General features: G+C 46.0%; 2 protein-coding genes across 7 annotated transcripts in view; both read right to left on the bottom strand.

Moving 5' to 3' along the window:
• Window positions 1-1,367, bottom strand: part of MTHFD1L (methylenetetrahydrofolate dehydrogenase (NADP+ dependent) 1 like) — a 167,443-nt gene extending 166,076 nt beyond the window's left edge. The window contains exon 1 of one of the 3 annotated variants that reach the window (XM_080667109.1): window positions 950-1,367. In XM_080667109.1, coding sequence (XP_080523235.1) covers window positions 950-1,173 — 224 coding nt within the window. In that variant the 5' untranslated portion in view covers window positions 1,174-1,367. Of the gene's footprint in view, window positions 1-205; window positions 517-949 lie in introns of those variants that run through there. The other 2 variants (XM_080667110.1, XM_080667108.1) reach the window with 2 other exon arrangements.
• A 7,939-nt stretch (window positions 1,368-9,306) lies between these two features.
• PLEKHG1 (pleckstrin homology and RhoGEF domain containing G1) overlaps window positions 9,307-24,098 on the bottom strand; it is a 201,611-nt gene continuing 186,819 nt past the window's right edge. For all 4 annotated transcript variants that reach the window (XM_080665864.1, XM_080665865.1, XM_080665863.1 and 1 more), the window contains 4 exons: window positions 23,444-23,482; window positions 21,439-21,461; window positions 18,245-19,883; window positions 9,307-11,331 (listed from right to left, as the gene is read on the bottom strand). In XM_080665864.1, the coding sequence (XP_080521990.1) occupies window positions 10,268-11,331; window positions 18,245-19,883; window positions 21,439-21,461; window positions 23,444-23,482 (2,765 nt within the window). In that variant the 3' untranslated portion in view covers window positions 9,307-10,267. The remainder of the gene's footprint in view (window positions 11,332-18,244; window positions 19,884-21,438; window positions 21,462-23,443; window positions 23,483-24,098) is intronic.

The raw sequence follows: 24,098 nt of genomic DNA on the forward strand, positions 1-24,098 counted from the left end.
CCCCCGAGGTGACCGCAGGGCTGATGGCTGGCGTGGGAGCGGTGGGGGGAGACAATGAGGGGGGGTTCTGCGGCGGGGTGGGGGGCTGGCGCACGTGGCATCTCTGGCGGGGACAGGGGAAGGCTCGGCCCCGGGCTCCCACAGTTCGCCTCTGGGGCGGGAGGTAACTTTTGAATTACAGCTGCGCAGGGGATTCCTTGCCCACCATGCAGCGACGCTGGGAACGCGTCGGCCTCCACTGCTCCAGCCGCATCCCGATACTATCAGGTGGGCCCGCTCCACCTTAACTTGCCCAGAAAAAGATGATGTAACTCCAGAACACGCTGGCTCACTCGCGGGAGGGTGGCGGCGTTGGGGAAGAGGATAAACTTCACCTTAGTGAGCCGCGGGCAGCCAGCCCAGACACGGAGCCCTGCGCGGACAGACACGGAGCCCTGCGCGGACAGGCCACGGAGCTGGGCTGGGCCGGGCCGCCTCTCCGGAGTCCACGTCCCGGCCCCGATCCCGACCCGCCGGCAGGCGCCCCTCCGCCCCCTGCTCCTCCCCCGCCTCGGCCGCGCCGCCCTTTCCTGGCCCGGCCGCGCCCAGCGCGGTTGCATCAGAGCCGGCGCCCCGGCGCACGTGCAGAGCGGCGTGCAGTCCGAGCTGCGCAGCGCCCGCCTGTCCGCCGGGGATGCCCGCGCCCGCCCGATCCCTGGGCGCAGGGGTGCCCCCGTCTGTTCCCGCGCGCCCGGCGCGCCCTCCTGGTGCTCGCGCCTCCTTCCCCGCCGGCGCCCCTAATAAATCGGCACTAAGCACTCGCGGCCCCGCGTCCTGCGACCCCTACACCCCCATCCCCGAACCCCCCCGGGACAGTGCCGAGACCTGAGCGCTCCGGCCGCCCCACTTTCTGGTCCCCGGCCGCCGCCGCCACCGGGGACGTGGGCGACGGCGAGCGCGCGACACTCACCTGACGATCAAGTTCCACGCCGGGGGCGCCCGGCTGCCCGGGCCGTGGCTGCAGCCCGCCTGGGTGTTCTGCTGCCGCCGCTGCCCCAGCAGGCCCTCGCCGCCGCCACACCCGCTGCCGCCGCCGCTACTGGCGCGACGGGGCACCCGGAGGCAGCACGGGGGGCCCGCGGGCGGCGGCGGGCGGCGGAGCTGGCGCAGGAAGAGCGGCAGGCGCGCGCTCATGGCGCGGGCGGTGCGGAGGGAGGCGGCGGGGCGGCGGGAGCCGAGGGCGGCAGGTCCTCCCGCCACTCGGAGATGCGGCTGAAGAGCACGGAGGCGTGGCGGCAAGTTCCTCCCTGGGGCGGGCGCCAGGCGGGAGCACCGGGTCGGCCGGTGACCGCCAGTGGCAGGAAGGACCTCTCTTCCTCCTCGGGCGCGCCGGAGCCCCTAGGGGGCACTGCACCTAGAGGCTGTCAGGTTGGGCGGGCGGGGGCCTGTGGGACGCTGGGCTGCGGGATGGAGGCGCCTGGCTGCCAAGGGCAAGATTTCTGGCGCTTTCATAGCTTCTCTAAATTTGGCTAGCAATAACAAGCAGGGCGGGGCTCCTCCTTCCTCTGCCTGGGATGCATCACGATGCCACCCTGCCCTCCCGTGGCAGTTGGCTTCCTTGGATCAGGCTTGGATACCAGGACTGGGTGTAGGCCTGAGGCGCCCTGAGAGTAAAGAGCGTGAACACAGCCTTGCAGTTCAAATGCTGACTTTGTAAGCCCTAGGCAAGTGACTTAACCTCTGTGAATATCCGCTGCCTCAATTAAAATGAGGCCTTGGCCCTAGCCGGTTTGGCTCAGTGGATAGAGGACAGAAGGGTCCTGGGTTCGATTAGGGTCAAGGGCATGTACTTGAGTTGCAGGCTCCTCCTGGTCGGCTGCGTGCAGGAGGCAACCAATTGATGTGTTTCTCTCACATCGGTATTTCTCTCTGTCTTTCCCTCTCTCTAAAAATCTATGGGAAAATACCCTCGGATGAGGATTAAAAAATAAATAAAAATAAAATAAAGGAAAAATTTTAAAAAATGGTGCTTTGTTCATAATCTTACCAGGATTATAATTCCCAAGGAAAGTGGTAGTAAAACTAGTTCAAAGGATAAACACCGGTACTGTACTAGGTGCTAGAGAGGTGCCTTCATTTAGTCCTTAAAAAATGTAATGAGTTGAGTATTGTCCTGGTTTTCAACCATGGGAAACGGGTCCAGAGAGGTCAGTTGGTTTTTTGGCAGAGCTGAGAGCTTGCCTGACCTCAACGATCATGTTCTTAATCTTACACTACTGTCTATATTTTTCACTGTAGGATGATTGCCACATCTGACACGCAGTGGCTTTTTTGGGTTTAGGAATAGCTACCATTTCCCCAATCCTGTGAGGTAGGGGTTAACCCCATTTTACACGGGAGGAGACAGTGACAGGAAGTAATGCTTGCACAAGCACATAAGTATGGGAAAGGAGACGAATGGCTCATTCACCTACTGCGGTGATAACCTTGAACAAGTCATAAAACCCCGTGGAGGCTTATTTGTCTCAGTATAAATTGGGGACCATTCCTTTAACGAAGATCAGGCAGGTTTGCTAGCAGCCCTGGAAGACTGGGGATCCCTAAGTTCAGGATTCCTCAGCTGGGAGACAAACCCCCTGTGTGTGCAGGGGGTGCCTGGGCTGCTCTGTATGCCCCTCCCCCACCCCGTGGGCCTGGAGGAGCAAGGAGAACCCACACAGATGTGAAGCTCAAGCTGCGCTGGGAGTAATAAGGTTTATCTCTTTTTTATTTTTACTTTTTTTATTGATTAAGGTATTACATATGTGTCATTATCCCCCATGCCCTCACCCCCCTGGTGTCTGTGTCCATTGGTTAGGCTTATATGCATGCATACGAGTCCTTTGGTTGATCTAGGTCCCTTATCTCTGATCTAGGAATCTCACGTCTTCTGCCAGCATCCGTGACACTGAGGCAGGCTAACGTGTTAGCTTGCGAGCTGAATGCAATCCCAGACCCTTCCCAGTTCTTGACAGTAATTTCTGAGCTGAGTGTCGAGGACCATGCAGGTTTTCTCCTGGATGGCAAAGGGAGGACCGTGCAGGCAAAGGGAACAGCTCCTATAAAGGCAGAGACAGATTTGGGAGGGCTTTGTAGAGAGTTTGATTTTCCTGTGTTTACGAATGTTTTGTTGGCTAAGGTTAGGAGGGCAGAGGTGAGCAAGGCAGGAAGTGGGAAGACAGTGGCAAGACAAGCTACTAGGAAGCTGTGGTCATCGGCCAAGAAAAGAAGTGCATGCTAGAGAAGAAGCTTCTAGTACAGATGGGGGAACATGACAACTCAGGTGGAGATGTCCTTTAGGAAAAATTATCTTTGCACTCAGGCGGGAAGTCTAAGCGAGAGGTGGCGTGTTAGCAGATAAACATGTTAGTTTGAGCCTTGGTGAGTTCATATTAGAGAACAGAGTGGAGGACATTTGACCTCACAAACCTGAAGCTTATAGAGGCCAGGCAGATGATATAAACGAGTGAAGTGGACCAAGTGTCAAATTTCCCCCGAGAAGCAATAGTTCCCGCAGACTTTCTATGACATATGCTTGTTTTATGTTACGAGGACAGCCTTTACTTGGTATCTAAAATGTTTCAAGTGCTTCGTGGTAGCTTTAAATTCACTGGCAATGGCTATAATGGAGAACAGAGGGACAGTCACCCCGAAGGTTAAGGCAAGTCATCACCTTTCAGGGTGATTTTCACCTTTAGATTCTCTCCTCAGATCTCACAGAGTCGCCTCGCCGGGGTCCAGGCCCAAACAGTCCAGGTCTAATTTTTCTTTGAAAGAAGTCGGAAATTTGGATTTTTATTGTTGACCGTTTAAAAACTGTGCAAGCCAGATTCAGCTTCCGGGCCACGCATTTTCAGCATCTGATTTAACTGATCTATAGAATTTGACTCGCCTATTGTGAATAAACCGTTGTCAGGAAAACCAAGCTTTGTTGTTTTCCATAGAGACATAGGTGGACTTTGCCATGGACATGGACCACCATCGTAAAGTAGGCAAGTTTGTCTTTTGGCACCAAAAACATCTCAGCATTCTGGGCCCTTCCCCCCACCTCACTTGACTTCAACTCCACAGCCGCACACTAGGTTGCTGTATGTCCTCATATCATCAAAACCAATGATTGGAAAAGGCATTTGGTTTAAACAAGCTTTCAGAAAAGTTCTCATATGACCATGTAAATTCTTCGCTTCAAAATTTACTGGAAACTTCACTCAGTAAACTGGAATTCTATCAACCAAAGGGGCATAGAGTCTTTTCCCTGAGGTGCCAAAAAGGAACTCTAAAATAGTTCAATAGTCAATGACATTGGACTTCTAAAGGTGGGTGCTGTGAATTTTGAAAAGCAACCTAATGACGGTTGTTCTTGCATCCCTCCTTTCTGTCTCTGATTTGAATGTGTTGTCCTCACGCTTTGAGCTCAAACAAGTTTTTTACTCTAGTCAATTATTAAGTATTCATTGTATTGAATGAACACTGACAAATTGTCAAGTGCTGTGCAGAGATGGTGCAAACATTTCCACCTGAAGGGGTCAAATGAGACACATGCTAAATTTTAGGACATTCTTAGAAAAGAAACATTTGGCTTTCTAAGAGTTTTCAAATATGCTATAAACCAAATGTCCCAAACTTTATTAATTTACAGTTATATGCATTGATTGTGCAATAATGTTAGGGACAGAAATAGAATATTGGGGACTATTATCTATAATAATAAAAGGGTAATATGCTAATTAGATCGGATGGCCGAACAGTGGAATGACCATCCGGAAGACCTTAGAATGACCTTCCAGATGACCTTCTGGATGAAGCCAGGGCTGTGAGGGCCGAGGCATCCGCCGGGGCTGCAAGGGCTGAGCCCCTTGCACGAATTTTGTGCATTGGGCCTCTAGTCTATATATATAAAAGGCTAATATGCTATATATATAAAAGGCTAATAAGTGTTCTACCGTCCGATTGGTTGCTATGACATGCACTGACCACCAGGGAGCAGATGCTCAATGCAGGAGCTGCCAAGCTGCAGTAACTCAAGGGCGATGCACCCCAAAACCAGAGAGGAGGGAGCCTGATTCCTCACGGGGCTATGCGATTCCACTTTCAGCTGTGGGTTATGTTGTTGCTGGGGCACTATCAGCCCTGAATCTGGTTTACTACACACTTGTGTTTGTGTTCCATACCCTGAATACAGCAACTTTGCAGAGCGCCCTCTTGCACTCTGGAACCCCTCGGGGGATATCAGAGAGCCGGTTTCTGCCCGATCCCCACAGGCCAGGCCGAGGGACCCCACCTCCCCAGATGTCAGGGAGGAACCACAGGAGGTTGGCTCCAGGGTGTGTCCGGCCCCATCTCACCCAGACCTGCCCCGCCGGCCACCTTCTAATTAATTTCCTTTCAATGTGCACGAATCTATGCATGGGGTCACTAGTAAGAAATAAAATGAGAAATATTAATCATGCTCTGTTAACCGTGATTGCTTTGTTCTGATTAAAGAAAGCATATTCTAACCTGGCTGGGAGTTGTACGCCCCCAGGACTTGGGAATCAACCTTGCCCCTCGGAGTCAACCTTGGAATGCAGTCCACACCCATTCAAGAGCTGCCTATTATCATGGAAAGATTTACAACCTTGTTGCCCAAACAATGGAGTCCTGCCTCAACTTCTCCCAGCCCACCTTGCCTACTTCCCCGTGTAATCTTTGTCCTACCCAATATAAGCGGTTGGCTTATGGGGGGCTGGTGAGCAGATTTTTGTGGATGCCCTGCTGCTCTCCCATAATGCCAGCAGTGTTGAAATAAGTGCGCATATATGATTCAACCCTGTCTCTGCTTAATTGGCTCAAGTAATGTCAGGTAGCCCGGACTTATTGGTTGTCCGGTTTCAATAATATTTGGCATTTTAAATGCAGCCTGGCCCTAACCGGTTTGGCTCAGTGATTAGAGCGTCGGCCTGTGGACTCAAGGGTCCCAGGTTCGATTCCGGTCAAGGGCATGTACCTTGGTTGCAGGCATATCCCCAGTAGGAGGTGTGCAGGAGGCAGCTGATCGATGTTTCTAACTCTCTCTCTCCCTTCCTCTCTGTAAAAAATCAATAAAATATATTAAAAAAAAAAAAAAAAAGAAAGTCCAGGTCTTGTCCAAAGGACAAGGTTTAAGTGAAAAACATAGATATATGTAAATTAGCAAAAAAGTTGAAGCAGTTTCTTTTATTGTAACGCTTTTGGCTGATAGAATTGAGTGTGGTTATCACTGTCCAGATAGAGGAAGTGATGCAATAAAGGCTGCCAGAGCTCTTGAAGTCTTGTTAGTATTTGCTTTCCAAAATAGAAACTTAAGGAATGATTTTACAAAGAAAACTTTGACAAATGTTATTAAATAATCATGCTGAACAGCTATATTTATAGCTCATTTCCCTCCTGTTGTTTTTTAAAGTATTTTTTCTTGGCCCTAGAATTACAATTTATGTCTAGAATTTACACAGGGTATGTTTTTTCCTACTGTCATTTGCTTCTCTAAATTGAATTTTTATGACGTATTTTTTAAAAAGTCCCCATCTATTTTCAACTTCAAGGTGGGAGAGATGGTAAGTCTGATGTATCCTTAGTGTGGAGTTGAGAACTTTTCACTTGAAAACATTCTAAAGAACAATTTTGAAGCCATTTTCCTCTGTATGAGGAAAGTTAGGCAACATATATTTCCATTATGCTGGAGTAGGGTGTTACTTACATTTGGAAATAGAATTGCTTTAGAAAGTGTCTATAATTATCAATTTATACCAACATGCTTTTCTTCTCTGTAAAAATTTTGTGTACCAAAAAAAATTCAGAACATGAAATTATATGAAATAAGCTTTCATTAAGTATATGAAGTTCATTAACTTATACATTAATTTTTTGATTCCATAATGAAATAGTTAAAAGGGTGCCTTGTTACTACAAACTAAAAAAAAAAAAAAAAAAAAAAGATAATCTAGTAATAGATCTAACTTAGCCACCTGTAAAGAAAACAAATACCATCCAAGATAGCAAATTCAATATTTCAAAAGTAAATCTAAGACACGGAAAATAGTCTGTTGTTGAAATAGGGTATTAAAAACAAACAACAAAAAGTAAAGAAATAGGGTATATCATCATTACCCTGAACCATTTTCTGCACGGATCATAAGGTAAGACAAACTGTTGTAACTGAATGTAATTTGGAAAAAGCTGGACCTTTCTAGAATAAACACATTATCCACTATAATTAACTTTGTACTTTATAAACTTTATTAAATAATGAGCATTACTAACTTTTATTAACTTATATACAATATTTAAACTATGTTTTCCTAGATGCAACTTTTTGCACAAATAATAGAGTAGGTGAAAAGTGAACTGATAAAAAAATTGAACGTTCAGTACAGAGACCTAATAAAAACGTGACATACTTTGAAGTACATATACCTCTTTTTCCTCAATTATATACATCCTCACCCCACCTCCAAAAGAAAACTATTTTAAACAAAAGCACTTAATTGATAACTCTGAGGAAAAATATGAACATGATTTTATATATATATATATATATACACACACACAGCTCTCAAAATCTGCATCCTGGCCGACAGAAGTGATCTCTAAAACTAGAGACATGCCCTAGAACCTAAAGATGCCCACAGAGACATGTTATACAGTAAAACATCTACGTCGCGCAGTGGGGTGTGTTCCTCTAGGTGACATCAAAGCTGTCAACAAGACACTGGTGTTAAAAATTAATCATTTCCGAGAGTAAGACACCACAGTAATACAGACACGATAGAACTGAGGTCATAGGAATGAAAAGGCAAAAATGTGAGACTGCATTTTTGGGACAAGAAGAGTCAGATAACTTTGTTTTGCTCTTACAAATACCTCTAGCAGGTCGAAGAACCTGCCTTCTTAGTGCTTGTCTTCTCTGATACTGCCAATCTTGAAAACTTGTATCACGTTTAAAGAAAGGAATGGAAAGAAGCAATGTTTCCGGACCATGCTATTTAGTATAGACTTTGTGTTATAAGCTATAAGAAGCAAGAATAGTATAGAAAAGCAAGAAACTTGGGTTACTTTTTGTTATTTAAAAAGAAAAATGAATGCCTTAGGTACCTGTTTATACAATAATGATGGTCACATTTTATGTTTTCCAGTTAAGAAAAAGAGGCATAGGACTTAAAAAGGGGAAAAGAATTAGGATAAGATTTCACTGATTCAAATCAATATCATTGTTCACCTTCACATGAAAAGCCAGGAACCCTTGCCCTACACATATTGTCTTTTATTAAAATAAAAACGGAGAGGGTGGGGGAGGGACCACAGAATGTAAAACTGCTTAAAATGAGAATTCAGAGGCCACTGTTGAGAAACATTCTTGTTGCACTGACTGGAGTCTTCAATAAGATAGAATCCTATCTAATAAGAGTAATATGCAAATTGACCGTCACTCCAACACACAAGATGGCTGCCCCCATGTGGACACAGATGGCCGCCACAAGATGGCCAGCAGGGGAGGGCAGTTGTGGGCGATCAGGCCAGCAGGGGAGGGAAGTTGGGGGCGATCAAGCCTGCAAGGGAGGACAGTTAGGGGTGACCAGGCTGGCAGAGGAGGAAAGTTGGGGGTGACCGGGCCAGCAGGGAAGGGCAGTTGGGGGCGACCGGGCCTGCAGGGGAGGGCAGTTAGGGGCAATCAGGCTGGCAGGGGAGCAGTTAGGCATCAATCAGGCTGGCAGGGGAGTGGTTAGGGGGTGATCAGGCTGGCAGGCAGAAGTGGTTAGGGGCAATCAGGAAGGCAGGCAGGCGAGCAGTTGGGAGCCAGCAGTCTTGGATTGGTAGGATCGGGCCTAAATGGGCAGTCGGACATCCCTCGAGGGGGTCCCAGATTGGAGTGGGTGCAGACTGGGCTGAGGGACACCCCCCCTGCATGAATTTCATGCACTGGGCCTCTAGTATTTTTATAAAGGAGCAGCAAACCTGCCTTCATTTTTCTGTTTAGTTTCCTTGAATTTTGCCTCTACTCACAAGATTTGCTTTTGTTTTTAGATTACTTCCATAAAGAGTTATAGTAATACAACACATCACAATAAACTGCTATCTAAAGACCATAATTACAACATGAAAGATGTCATTGGAACGTATCAACCTAAGATGCCGTTCTTTTATATGCCCCACACGGTGTTCGCTTTCGGAAACAAACTTCACTGCGGCCAGGGAAATCCTGCCGGCTGGGTCAGGGCACTTGGCTGAGTAGAAAACCCATGAAGTTCACGGGACAAACTGCTCTGCAAAGGGTAACCGTAAAGTGCTTTGTTTTATTTCCGCTTGTGGTTTACTCGGTGTTGGTAAGAGATAGGCACAAAAAACAGTAAGAACAGTTCTATTCCTCCCAGCCCTTCAGCGACAATATGAGCAGATAATCCAGCTGTTCCCAGATGGCCACCCACCTTTCCCAATGGCTAAGTCAATTTGCATTTTTCTTGGGGTTCTTGAAGCCATTGAGGAAATCATCTGTTTCACCCCAGGGATCATACAATAAACGCGAAGAGCAGCACATTCTCCAGGCCTTGTCCAGGAACCCAGGTAAAGACTTTTGCTTATAGAACATTGGTCTCATGACATGCTAATTTCCAATACTTACACCATGTCTGCGTTACAATGAACTGATGTAGAGATGAATACCAGAATAGGAACCCTAAAATGGGCACCGGAGACTATACTCCAATTAGGGATCTTTAGCTTATGTTATTCTAGGGTCTCGCCACAAGTAGAACAAAAACGCCAGCTATAATAAGCATAATCCTTTAAACAGCTTTAGCTTCCTTTCATTTTAAAAACATATGGAAAAGCCTCTTTGCTGCCTCTTGAGTCTTAAGATAAAACCAGTCGTGGCTTCTGGATAACAAGAGGAGTATTGCATTTCTTAAAATCTGGGCACTATTGTAAGAATATAGAGAAAAAATATGGCCATCTTGTTAAAAAAAAAGAAAACAATCTAGAAAATTTCAAGTAAGATCGACTTACATGAAACATGAAGATAACCAGCATCAGAAAACAGGTAAGATGCTGACACTGGCTACCGTACAATCCTGGCTGGATCATCAGCCATTCAAAAAGTTGTGCTGTACAAGAAAGTACATTTTACACCTCTGGTAATTACAAAATTGTTTTAATCTGGCACATAGAAAACACGCCTCAGGATCTGTAACTCATGAGCATATGAAGAAGTGAATTCGGGCAGCGGCTATTAAGAACCTTAGGCAAAGCTGCTAGAACTAAGACACTGGAATTTTTCCCTTAGACTCTGGACAATGTTTTGCTGATTGGGAGATGGGCCCCTCCAAAGATAGTCATTCAGTTTGTCAGAATCGTCGTATGGTGTCAGATAGGGTGAAACCCCAAGTTTGCCGCTCATTGGCTTTTTGGGAGTGCACGGACTATTCAAAGAGTAAGATGGGTTGTTGCTGCCGACATTATCAGAAAAGTCTGCATCCACTATCTTTGGGTCAGATTTCTTTCTACGACTGTGAGACAGCTCTAACTCTGACTCATCTTCTTCCGACTTTATTTCCACATAGTCATCTTCGTCTCCTTCAGTCTCTTTGAAATTGGAAAAATAGTTCTGTGTAGCTATTTGGGCATTTAAGGGTAAATTTCTATTTACTACCAGAACTTTCTGTGAGTCTTGGAGAGTGAGATCTGAGCGTTTTCCAGTACCCTGTTGACGCGAGTCACCTATATCTGGCAGCAAATCCTGGTGACTCTCACACCTTGAACTGTTGTGTAAAGACAACAGCTGTTTCCTTCCCATTTCATTAGGGTAGTTGATGGAGTCTGCTGACTTGTTTATTAAGATTGAGGAAGATGACTGGGACCTGTTATAAGGCTGAGATTTAGCGCTGAATCCTTTCCGACCCAAAGAGTTATAAAGATGGCCTTGACATGAGTTCTCCTTGTTGGGCTGACTGACTACCACACTGTGTCTCTGCATGGAGCCCAGCAGATGGTCAGAGGTTTGCAGAGAAGGCACAGAGCAAGCTGTGGACAAATGTCTTGGAATATTTTTTGTGTTGATCTCCAAAGTAGGATATTTTGGCTTCAAGTCTTGCCCTGGCCGGTGACAGAAATCTGCTAATTCTCCATTACTATAGGTTGAATGCAAAAGCCAATCCTCGCTACCACGTTGGGTCTGGGAAGGTGATGTAGATCTCAGGTTGGAGGATTCTTGAGGGCTGGCCCAGCCATCCTTCTGAGTCTTAAAGGGAGTCTCTCTGAATACAATCTGGTCATACAGTTGGGAATACTCAGCAATCCTGGCACCTGGAAGGCAAATATTGAAACAAAAATATACACAGGATTATTTCTATATGAGAAGATTAAAGAAATAACAAACTTCTCACCTATTTTAAGAATTTAAACAGTAGACAGGACTTTTAGGTTTGAAGATGACGAGCCACTGAATACTAAGCAACACAAACTAATAAAATAACCCATAGTTTAAGTAAAAGCAAAGATGCCACCTAAAAATTCATTTAATTTGATCTAATTCTAGATTCTGTTATTTCAACAGTAGGTCTTCAAGTGTTTGCTATTTGTAATGAATATTTCTAGTGTTCTTTTACAAGCATGAAATAGCATCAGTGCTGAAGACAGACATCATAAAAATCAGGAAGTCAACCCTGGTTCATGAAAAATAACTCAGGTAGCCATTAAAAGAAGCATGACTGCAACCCACCATGCAATGGCCACCCCAGCTTCTCACCAGTCTCCATTGCTCTCAGACAACTACTCCCAGGAGAGTCTGCTGTCTGTGGCTGCTTCTACACTTCTTGTGTCCAGGCAGCCCTCCTCAGCCACTGTCTGGGGAGTTAATGTCTACAGGAGGCCCTCCCCCCCAGCGCTGCAGAACTGCATGTGTTGATGGACCCATATATCCACGCCCAACCCCAAGAAGCTGGGCACTCAAGTCTGTGCTTGCACTATATAAAAAATAAGCCGCCTGTGCATATAACTGATACACTAATGCCTCTAGTATTGGTTCCAGGACAGGATTTGACCATTACTCTATGGAAGCTATTGCCACTTCAAATTAAGCTTTGAGGCCGTTCTCTCTGCTCCACTTCTGAGCACAGACTTTTCTAAAGATATTTACAGAACCTTGCCATGGATAGAGCATTCTCTTGGGCCGGGAATGACTTAAGAGAGAGAACCCAGAGACGTCAATTTCAAGAACAATTTTCCCCCTCGACCCCCACAAGGTACCCACATGACTACCCTAGAATCAAAGAATTCCATGAACCCTATAAATCACTCAGACCACATCTCCAGTCTCTACGAAGGGAATCTATCAATCCCATAGAGGATAACCAGCAAGTGACAATACATTTTCTTCTTCTTTAAACTATTTGTAAGTTCGGTAACCTGTTGTTAGTAAATTATTCCTTCAATTTAAACTAAAATTTTAGTTTAGTTTCTGCCATTTCTTTTGGGTCTATCTTCTATGAGAACAGAAATCAACCTACATTCTGTGTGCCCTTTAATTGCAAACCCCTCAAATTACTTACTCCCTGGTCCCCAGAATCAGGGCAAATAGTCTAACTTCTCATTATAGATCCTTTATCCAGATCCTTCAGGTTTTCAAATCCAAATTTCTCAGAAGGACCGAGATTATTCATTTAGAATTCCTAGTAATAAATACCTGAGCTATAACTCCTTAAAGGGCATAGTAAAAACTTTCAATATCAATTAAGATTTGGCAACCCCTTAGGACAGTGGTCTGCAAACTGCGGCTCGCGAGCCACATGCGGCTCTTTGGCCCCTTGAGTGTGGCTCTTTCACAAAATACCACGGCCTGGGCGAGTCTATTTTGAAGAAGTGTCATTAGAAGAAGTTTAAGTTTAAAAAATTTGGCTCTCGAAAGAAATTTCAGTCGTTGTACTGTTGATATTTGGCTCTACTGACTAATGAGTTTGCCGACCACTGCCTTAGGAGACTGAAAGTCTACATGGACACCACCATGGTAGCCATCCTGAAATCTATAATGTTTTGTTAACTAGGAAACCCAAGCAAAGGCAAGGACCTTTAGACATAGACATTAGTTAGTAGTCCCATCTGAAAGTTGGATGTTTCTGCCCAAGCTATTATCACCTACACTATGGCCCTGAGCCCGATCCCACAACTGAATCAGGAAGGCTCTGAGCTTTCACAAGGTTCCAAGAAGATAACAACTTTGGGGAAAGCAGTGAGAGCTAAGTTAAACATTCAGTCACACTATTCTAGCATCCAAATGTAACCCTAAAGTCTTACAAGAACAATTAACTCTTGACTTTAGAACATGGTGGCCCAGATCATCTGAAACCATGTATCATCCAAAATATCCACAGTATTTCTTGTGCTTTTCTTCCTTATCACACTCTTCTTTTGCTTAATCAAGTCCTGTTTACTTCTCAAAACCCTCCATAAACCCTAACCTTTCCGTGAATCTTTGTCTAACTGATTTCCCTTCTGTTAAGTCTCACATACTTAGTGTGCCCCTGCCAGAAGCTAATTCCAGCAGGCATAATAAATGCAGGAAGTCCTCTAAAGGTAGATGGGCTTCCATATTCAGCAGGGCTGAATCATATTATTGCCTGCTGGAATGGCTGAAAGCATTTCCCCAAACCTAAAGATTTGCATATATTATTGCCTGCTACTGAAACAGCCGAAGGCAGTTCCTCCAACCTGACCAGGCCTACTGTATACCAAACATTGCCTTTGAGATGTATATCTGCTTTGCCTTAGGGCAATTTGTGTTAATAAAAAGCTAGGGGTCCAGAGACTTGGGGAACTTGGTTGCTATAGCTAAGTCTCCTCTGGCTCCCCCATGTATTCCAAATTTATATTTCTAGTCTCTTTATTAATTTACTCGCAGCCCTTCTCCAGATTCCTAAACCCTTCTAGATGCTGAGAAACACTCCGGCATGCCCCTGTATGTAATTAGTGTGCAACCAACACTTGACAATTGGTTATGCACACATGCATGTATATGGCTGCATGCACACACACTCTCTTGGGTTCCTACTTGTTTTATAAGGGTTAGTTTATTATTCCAGCTTGTCCGTGAGCTTTAACCTTGGAGAATAATCCCTACAGAGTACCAAGCACAGTTCGAGATAGAAACTGGTCTCAAGAACTACTTCATTACTCAGATAATTTCTGGACTGCCCCCTTTTATTCGAAGCACGGTGTTGAAAATGGATGTGCGTTCCTGAAGACCATGCCACTGAGAGTGGAAAGGCAGCCTAGAAACCAGGCATAGCAGGAAAAGGGGAAACAGGAAGATAACCTTTGATTAATATACCTCTAGAGGTAATTCGTAATGCATACCGTTTATCTTTGGATAATAAAGAAGTTGGTCATTTACTAGTATAAATTTGGAATCAGAAGTATCTCACAAGTAAACAATATACTGTGTCTATGTTTTGGGGTTTTTTGGGGGGGTCTCAGGTTGACCTTGTAAGTGAGTCTATAATTTGCTTGATGCCAATGTGAACAGACAAGCTTCCAGAGCCACGGCTCTCATTAGATTCCCTCAGCCAGATGTGTGGGAAATAGCCAGACCAGATCACACTGCAGCCTACAAGGCTGAGTATTAGGCAGCTGGACCCAAGTCCCCTGCATCCTTAGTTCTGGCATTAGCAGTCTTTATAGAACATGCACATCATCATTATGTGACAACCCCAAGGCAGTCTCTGGTTTATTTCTCTTTTGTGAAAGTTTAAAAGGTGGAGTTCTTATGGTACCAGATAAATATTTGAAGGGATGCTTCCTGAGAGAAGCATAAAATATACTGTTTTTAAGACAGAGGATTGAAATCAGTGTTTCCGATGTTGCTTGAGATGTAGACCACAGCATAAAATATCATTTTGCCTTCCCTACTTTGCACAAGGAGGAAAATTCCTCACGCCTGTATGGAGTTTTCTCCCGTGTAAAACATCACACACAAAGAAAGAGAACCCCAAGGCCTCATTGGTCTCAAGGACTATCAGGAGGGTCGCCTGACCGAAACAGACGGCCAGCAAGCTACATCAGGCTCTAAAAGGTAGGAGCAACTAGACCTGGTTGGGTGATTTCTAGGCGGAAATCTGACCCGGGGCCTGTAGACCCCGGCTAGAGAGTTCAATAAAGGTGCTCGAGAGTGTCGGCAGGTGAATAGGGTGCTCCTCCTTCCGGACAACACCGAGAGCAAGCTCCTGGCAAAGTGGCAAGGCCCACACGAAGAAGTCTGGAGAATCGGTCCATTCGATGACAACGTCCTGTGCCCAGATAAACGAGAGAGAGAAAAGGAGTCATCACGTCAACTGGTTGAAAGCCTAATGGGCACAGGAGTGGTCTCGATCCACCCAGATGGAAGATCCTCCGGTCCGAGAGGTGGAAGGCCCTGGGGACAACTCCACTCTCAGCAGATGCCTGGGAGAGAGCGTCTCCTCTTTGTTGGGGGGAACGTGATCGTAGCCCACCCTGTCAAGAGACTTCCCAGACATAAAGCTGAGAAAAGATCCTGTGGGGTCCCAACACACACCAGGAGGCGAAACCAAAAGGAGAGCAAACCAAAAGTGAGAAGCAAAAGAAAACCACAAAGGGAAGTGTACGCATACTTAAAAGAAGGGGAGCAAAGAGGGCGATTCAAGGTAGCGCGGAGCCCTAGCCTCAGCACTGAAGGATGTGCTTCCATCCAAGTTAGAGTTTTGCATTGTAATGGATGGTCTGTGTGCAACACAACCTGGCTGTGGGCGGGGGAGAGGGGGTACCACTTCTTAAACGACGGTCTGCTGGCATAAGCCATCCTCACCAGAAACTTTAGTAGTATATTTTCTCTCATCCTGAGGATCGCTGGCCCAGATTCAGTCGGTGGCTGCACTGCCAATTCCATACTGTTTCCAGTGCGGTCTATGCCCCCACATAGCCCGTCTACAGCTGGAACTCAGACACATTTTCTATGAGTAACAACAGACCAGAGTAGCAATCCAGCATTGCCAAGGGGACATGGATTAATTCAACCATATTATTGCAAAGAGAAAAAATATGAGATCTAGTTTCTCTCGCATTTTAACCTTTATTTAAAAAGAAAATATCTCAAAGAGAGTCTGTAAAATTCTTCAGGTAGCAATTCCAGGGCTTAACTTCCCTATCTGTTAAGAAATTTTACTGTATGATTAGCTTTAGGAAAAGAGTAGAGCTTTAGACAATTCTCAAACTGAAAAAATAAATCCCTATAGATTCTTGTCATGTAACTCGTAGATTCATTTAGGACTTGGACAACCCCTTCTTATCCTCTGGTTTCCATGGAGATAATGTAACCAATCCCAAAGAAAGGAGGAGAGTGAGTGGCAGAATCCTGGCAGAGGAGTCTTGCTGTCATTAAGCTAAGTATCTGAACGTCCCTGATGCTGAGCCATCTGGCATTTACTTTTAATTGGAGAACCATCTCCTCTCATTTGATACTGAGGAGTGGTCCTTTGTCAGAAAATCCAGGGCAGGGATTCTTAAAATATGATTGAAAGGCCACACTGATTTAAAATGCTAATTCCTGCCCAGCCGGTGGGGCTCAGTTGGTTTGAGCTTTGTCCCGCACCCCAGGAAGTCCAGTGGGTCCATTCCCGGTCAGGGCACATTACTGGATTGTGGGTCTCAATCCCCACTAGGGGGCGTGCAGAAGGCAGCCAATTGATGTTCCGCTCTCCCATTGATGTTTCTCTCTCCCTCTCCCTCTCCCTTTCTCTGAAACCAATAAAAACATATTTTTTTTAAAAAAGCTAATTCTTGAGCCTAACCCCAGAAATTCCTCTAGATCTGGAGGTGAGAAGGTCCTCAGGTGAGAGCCAGTGCCCTGGGCTGGGGGATGTCTTTTCATGACATTTGTGTGCTTTATTCCCACCTACACTCCACCACCACGACCAGCGGTACGTTTTGTCCTCTCTAGCCAGGAGGCATGCACTTCTTTGTAACAGAGAAAGAAGTCAAGCCCTGGACATCTTGTTCCTTGAGCCCTAACGTACCAATACCATCCCCGAGATCCTGGTGTAGTTCTGCCCCACACAGGAGGCTTGACTGAAAGAATTAAGCTTTTTGGAAGCATGTGTTAGAATACCAAGTGAAACACTCTTCAGTGCATTATAGCAGCTATGTAAAAAAATCAACTAGTGATCTGAAATACGTGAGGAGAAAACTGAGTCATAGGGTGAACAGCTTTAAAATGCAGAAAGGATTCCTTTTTGTCTGTTAGGACAAGTAGGCGGTTTTGTAGGGATTCTGGAGCAAAGAGCAATCCTATTCCTTACGCTTCCAAACCTTCAAAGCTCGCGTGAGCTACTCCTCCTGACACACTGATGTATGGGGAAAAGCTCTTGATGCCACAGGTTTAAACCAATCACTGTAATCCACGGTTCAGATTATGTTAGAGAAAACTTCTTACAGCAGCAAATATGTAGTGACAATGTTACATACACAAATGTTACATACGTGAGACCCAATCACGCATGAGTGGGCGACGTGGGAAAGGGTCTGCTTTGTTTTGGGTGAAGGGGAGCAGAGTTGGCTACCCCAAAACAGGCCTTTTGGGATATTGATTCTTTTAAGTTGGTTATTTTTAAGAAAAGAAACACTCAGAAAAAACCTTTGATCTTCCCCTCATTTCCTAAAAGGAATTTAGATCGAGGCCCTGCTTCAGGAAGGGAGCCGTCATTCTATAGTTTAATAAAAACGAGTGACAGACAGGGAGGAACCTAGCAAGGCCCCTGTGCTTCAAGTCCTCTGTGTCCCATTACTAAAGATGGTCCCCCAAACCTTTATTTTCCAAACATTGCTTTTCTCCATGAAATTGCCTTCCTGTCCTTTGAAATTCCAAACCACACCTCCCTTGTCTCTAGCTCCAGAATGACATAGAAGCCTCAACTGCCCAATGTGTCCTTGAGTCTCATATTCGTAGGGCCCCCCTGCATGCACATCTCTAATACATTTTGGACATCCCCCCCTGTTATTAGGTTTCAAGTCAATCTGATTATTAGCCCAGCCAGAACTTAGGAAGGTGGGAGGAAAATTGGTTTTGGACAGCCCACTTTAGTAGGTCACAGTCTCACTCTGAGAGGATGTACGTCTGAGTGGCAATGTTCTCACGGTCTTACGGACATTCGGAACCTGACAGCTGCTCTCCCGTCTTACTGTCAAGGAGGAAGGAAGCAGAGAAGGAACATACCGATGGCGGGCCCTCCTTGCTTCTTGTCTTCTAGGATGGCAGCCAGGTCCTTGGGCACAGCTTTATGCGGTTGGCTGGCCGGTGGCTGTTCCACCTCTGGGCTTTTCACTTTTAAAAGCTGATTTGCCTTCTTGATCTTCTGACTGTACTGCCTCGCCATCATAAAAACCCGGCTCTTGGTCTTATCTGTGGCGTCCACCCCAGGGTCCGGGCTGTCCAGGTCCACCTGGGACAGACTGCTGTTGGCCAAGTCATAGGGATTTTCCAGGGGAGGCCCTTCGCTGGCCAGAGAGAGCCGGTTGAGACTGAGAAAGGAGCCTTCCTTAGACAGGAGGTCCTCCCCCAGCGGGCAGCTGGCCCGGCTGGCCCTGCCCGGCCTGTCCTGCAGCGTGAGGAGCGCGCGGCTCTCGGGGAGCGAGAGGGTGGACAGGGCCCGGGCCGCGTCCTGGCTCAGCTCGGGGGCGCTCTCCGAGTGCAGGCGGTCCGGCACATCGTCTTTGCTGACGGGAAATGCTGCGAGGAGCCGGTCTCTGGCCTTGACTTCATTTTTCTTGATGTAATTCTCCAGGTCATTCCAGATTTCGTCGACTTCTTCCGACAGTTTATCCGATATAGACTTCTCCGCCAGGGACAAGTTACAGCCGAAGGAGTTATACAGCAAACTCAAGTAGTGGTTGTCCGAGGGGCCTGGGTGGTAGGGCGCCTCGTCCTCGCTGAGCTGGAGGCTGTCCTGGGACACGAAGGGCCTCAGGCTGTCGCAGCACGCGAAGTCGGCCTCCAGGCCCAGGAAGGTGCTCCTCTTGGGACGCGTGAGGCTGCTGCATCTCAGGTCCAGCGAGGGCGGGTCTGGGAGCCGGATGGTGTCGTAGATGTTCTCCTCCACCACCTCAAGTTCATGTACGCTCTGGTTCGACGCCTCCCGACCTGGCCGAGGCCCCCCTCTCTTCGTGTGCAGAGGGCTCTTCTCGGGGCCAGCGTGCCCCTTGGAGAAGGCTAGCTCCGGGGTGCTCTTGGGTCGAACAGAGTCCCTGGCTGATTTGGGGGGAGTGGATTCAGCTTCTTCCCGTTGGGCAACCATGAGTTTTAAGTCCTCATAACTTATGTTATCATAGACGTGGTCTATGTCATCCAGAGTCAACTCTATAGATGACCCGAAGGGTGTCATTCCGTCCTGCCCTTCCGCCTTAGGGTCACTCTGCAGTTCCCTTTGGGGACTGTACTGAGAGCCGTCGCTGTCCCTGATTCTTATTTCCGGCGGGCACGTGTTGCTCTCGCCAGCACTGCTAGCCCGCCGGACCACCCTGTGGCCGGAGCCGGCGGTCTCTGTGGACTCCATCTGTCCCAGGTGCCAACTGCAAGGGCGACTGGAAGCGCTGTCTTCGCACAGTCGGCTGGAGTTCAGGTCTGAGGAGGAAAAGGACGGCACGAACATCTGGTAATCGTCGTCCTCCTCCTCGTTCTCCTGGGACCGGCGGCTGGGAAACAAGGCTTGCCTGATCTGGTGGTCCGTCCAGATGTTTCTGACGGCCCCGCCCCCGCGGAGCACGCTGAGAATGGCCGAGCCGCTGGGCTGGCTGTTCCTCTGCGCGGGCGACGGCCCTGCCGACCTCCGCTGGGGAGAGCCTTCTCCTCTGGAAACCTGAGGGGTAGAAACACTGATGGGATCGCAGCACCAGGGATGCATGACTGGTGGCATTCTCCTGTCTACACATTGCCTATCCCACTACTAGGTAGTAAAATTCACAAAGAAAATGATCAGTGAACACTGATGACTTTCACTGAGTTGAAAAGCACTTCAGCCCTAGCCGGTTGAGGGGTCCTCAAACTTTTTAAACAGGGGGCCAGTTCACTGTCCCTCAGACCGTTGGAGGGCCGGACTATAGTTAAAAAAAACCCACTATGAACAAATTCCTATGCGCACTGCGGGCCCGGGATGAGTCGGCTGCTAAGCAGGACAGGCAGCGGCACCCGGCGGGCCGGATAAATGTCCTCGGAGGGCCACATGTGGCCCGCGGGCCGTAGTTTGAGGACGCCTGGCTTAGTGGATAGAGTGTCAGCCTGTGGACTAAAGGGTCCCGGGTTCTGGTCAAAGGCACATGCCCGGGATGTGGGCTCAGTTCCCCTGGGGGGTGTGCAGGAGGCAGCTGATCAATAATTCTCTCTCATCATTGATGTTTCTATCTCTCTCTCCCTCTCCCTTCCGCTCTGAAATCAATAAAAATGTATATTTTTTTAAAAAAAGAGAAAAGTACTTCAAATTTTTGCAAAAGGGCAAAAAGGCCAGTAACTGGTATTTACTTGGAAATAAGCTAGGGCCTGCTAGGCCATTTGCAGACGCCCTCCAAGCTTAATGTTCACAGGCACTCCGTGAATTAGCTATGATTGTACCAGTTTCACAGGAAGGAAATCTAGGCTTACAAGAATTCAATGACCTGCTGAATTCTGCCCTGAACCTGACCAGTTCTGCCTTGGTTTACGGGTTCTAGCCAAAGACCTGGTTGCAGGAATGTCATTTAATCCACTGTTGAGCTAATGAGATTTTTACTTTCTTTCAAAATACATTTAATTAAGTAATATCTCAATGCCTAGGAGGAAGTAAACTACATGTGACATTCATGATGTCTAATCAGAGAACACAATGGGGTCCTTTATAACTTGGAACCGTTCTTGCTGGAGCTGGATTGTGCAGACTGGGCGTGGACTGCCCTCTGAGGCCTCTGCAGGTATAAACATCAGCTTCAAAGAGTTCATTTGAAAGGGTGAAGACTGGTTCAAACTAATTAGTACCAGGGACATGTTTTCTGATCCAAACACTGTAGTGATCTATTGGAAATCAAATTAGCAAGAATCTTTCATCACTAGTCAATGAAACTGGGATACACAGTGCCTTGGAATATCTACCTGTCAATATGCCTGTTTGTCTGTGTCTCAGGGAGGGAAGGGAAGAGAAAAGTAAGAAGGGCAAGAATAAAATTTCATTCTGAATATTATTTTTCTATTACAAAATTAAGTCTAAAAAAAAATGCCCTAGTTCTGAGAGGGAGGCCGCTATCAGGACGAGTCCTCACTTAAACCCATTTCAAAATGTAAGATAATTGCTTACGCTTGGAGCACAGGCTGGGGTGAGGTACAGGAGCACCTATAAAAAGTGCCGGAAGTACACACTGCAGAACAAGAAACGTAAGGGTGCTTACCTTTTGGATGTCTTGTGCTGTTTCTGAAAAAAATAAAAATAAAAATAAATAAGTAAATAAATAAAGTGTTGTTTTTTTAAGTTTGTGGATTAAAAATGTATCTCCCATATAGGTAAGCACTCCTATTTTATAGGACTTTTAAACTTACTGTTCATAATTAAAGACCGAGAAGCTTCTGGGCCTTTTAGACCTAATTTTCAAAAAACACCTCCCAGTTATCTTGGTGATATGCCCTGGACTATAGATAAAACAACTACATACATCTGAGTGGTAAGTGTCCTCCTTAATCCCTGAGAGCAATGGACGAATTCACGATAATAAATTCAAAAGCCGCCCCCCCCCAAGCCCCTCCAATATGTGTTACCTGAAAAAAGATCCAATGGCCTAAGCCCCGGAAACCACTTAAACATAGGACTATGCTTCTGTTAATTTTAAAACAGTTTACTGGTTACAGCGGAAAGATAGAGCATCTCTCAACAGGGTCACCGTGGCGCTGTGCTGAGGAGTGTGCACCTGGAATTCTGGGGATGGGTTTACGGATCCTCATAGAGATCCTCTTATGGATACCTTGATTATGTGCATCTCATCCTTACAAGTTGTTTAATTACGGAAGCATATAAAGTAAAAAGTGATTGAACCCGCTCCACAAACCCCAGCCAGCAGAGGTAACCAAACGTAATAGTTTGATGTTCATCTTTCCAGTTCCTGCCCGCTGCTCCCATCCCACCACAAAGCACAGTTTTTGCTTTTCAAATAAAGGTACAATATGCAACACTGCATTTCCTGCTAAATATACGTGGACACTCTTGTCAGTCCATGGACACATACTTCCTTCTTTCCGACGGCTGCACAATATTCCCCGTAACGCACATTCAATGGATTGTAACAAACTTTGCTCTAAAAACCTTACACACCAATAGTTTCAAAGTGCTTGTTTTTCTCTATCTTTAGGTCAAGCTCACGGCTTTTCCCACTTTATCTATCTCCCTTAAATGTATGATTTTTTTCAACTTCAAATTATTCTTTTTTATTATTATTAATCCTCACCAGAGGATATTTTTCCCATTTATTTTTTATTCTTTATTTTTTTAAATTTAAAAAATTATTGGTTAAAGTATTACAGAGTTTCCTTTTTCCCCCATGGCCACTCCCACCCCCCAACACATGCCCTTCTGACTGTACTGCCTCGCCATCATAAAAACTGTCTGTGTCCATTGGTTATGCTCATATACATGCATACTGTCTGTGTCCATTGGTTATGCTCATATACATGCATACTGTCTGTGTCCATTGGTTATGCTCATATACATGCATACTGTCTGTATCCATTGGTTATGCTCATATACATGCATACTGTCTGTCTCCATTGGTTATGCTCATATACATGCATACTGTCTGTGTCCATTGGTTATGCTCATATACATGCATACAAGTCCATTGGTTGATCTCTTACTCCCTTACCCCGCACCTTCCCTCATAGTTTGGACAGTCTGCTGGATGCTTCTCTGTCTCTGGTTCTATTTTTGTTCATTGGTTTATGTTGGTCATTATATTCCACAAATGAGTGAGATCATGTGATATTTATCTTTCTCTGACTGCCTTATTTCACTTAGCATAATGTGAATGTATGACTTTTCTGATTACTAACATGGGTGACCATTTAAACATTTTACTGGCAGTTTCTGTTTCCTCTGTGAAATTGCCCAATGATATTGTCTGCCTTTTGAAAAAGGGTCCTTTGTCTCTTCTTTTTGCTACACAGGCTTCCTTTTAGTAATAGGGATATTAATCTTTTTATGCCTGTTATCTATATTGCAAACATTTGATGTCATTTGGCTTTACACTTTATAATGGGGCACTACTACTTATAGAAGTTAAATAACCCCATCAATCTCTAATTCGTCTGGTGCTTTTATTTTTCTCACCTGGTGCTTTTTGTGTGTGTGCGTGGTTTGACTTAGTGGATATCAACAAGAATGCAAAAGGAAGATGTTTCAGGACTTACCACTGGTCTTCAAAACTTTATGTGATCTTGAGGAAGGTTCTGGGAGGAAGAAAAAATAAGGCATCACTTGCAAAACCAAATGAAGAGTTTTGTGTTTTTTTTTCCTTTAAAAGTAAATTATTAGTTTCTGAGCAAATTAATTCAGCTCTAGACATTTTCTATCAAATTTGCCAAAATCCCCGTTGCTTAGAGATACTTAGCAGCAAGACACTCACCCCATCAAAACTAAGGTGAACATTAAGCTGTGTAATCAGGAGTCGCATAACAGAACACTGCCCTACCAGCTGGTACAGCAATTTCCTTAGCGTTAACTGCCACCTGAAAGCTGATCACGTTCAGTTTTAATGTTCTTATCCCGGACCCCGTCCCGAGCCTCAGACCTCAAATGCCAGCTGCCAGTCTGGCTTTCCTCCAGCGTTCCCACAGACCCAGTAAAACCACACGTCTCAACCTCAGCGCACGGGTCTCCCCCATACCTGCCCCTCGCTCTGTGTTTACCTCGGTTGTCATTGGCGTTCCCCTCCCAAGTTATTGACCAGGACGTCATTCTGATTTCTCCTGTTTTCAGCCATCATCTTGTGGGATCCCACTATGCTCTACCCCAGTCACCACTGTCTTAATCCAGCCTTCAGCATCTCTTACCCGTCCAGAGGGA

Source organism: Plecotus auritus (assembly GCF_963455305.1).
Source record: "Plecotus auritus genome assembly, chromosome: 4".
Classification (NCBI taxonomy): domain Eukaryota; kingdom Metazoa; phylum Chordata; class Mammalia; order Chiroptera; family Vespertilionidae; genus Plecotus; species Plecotus auritus.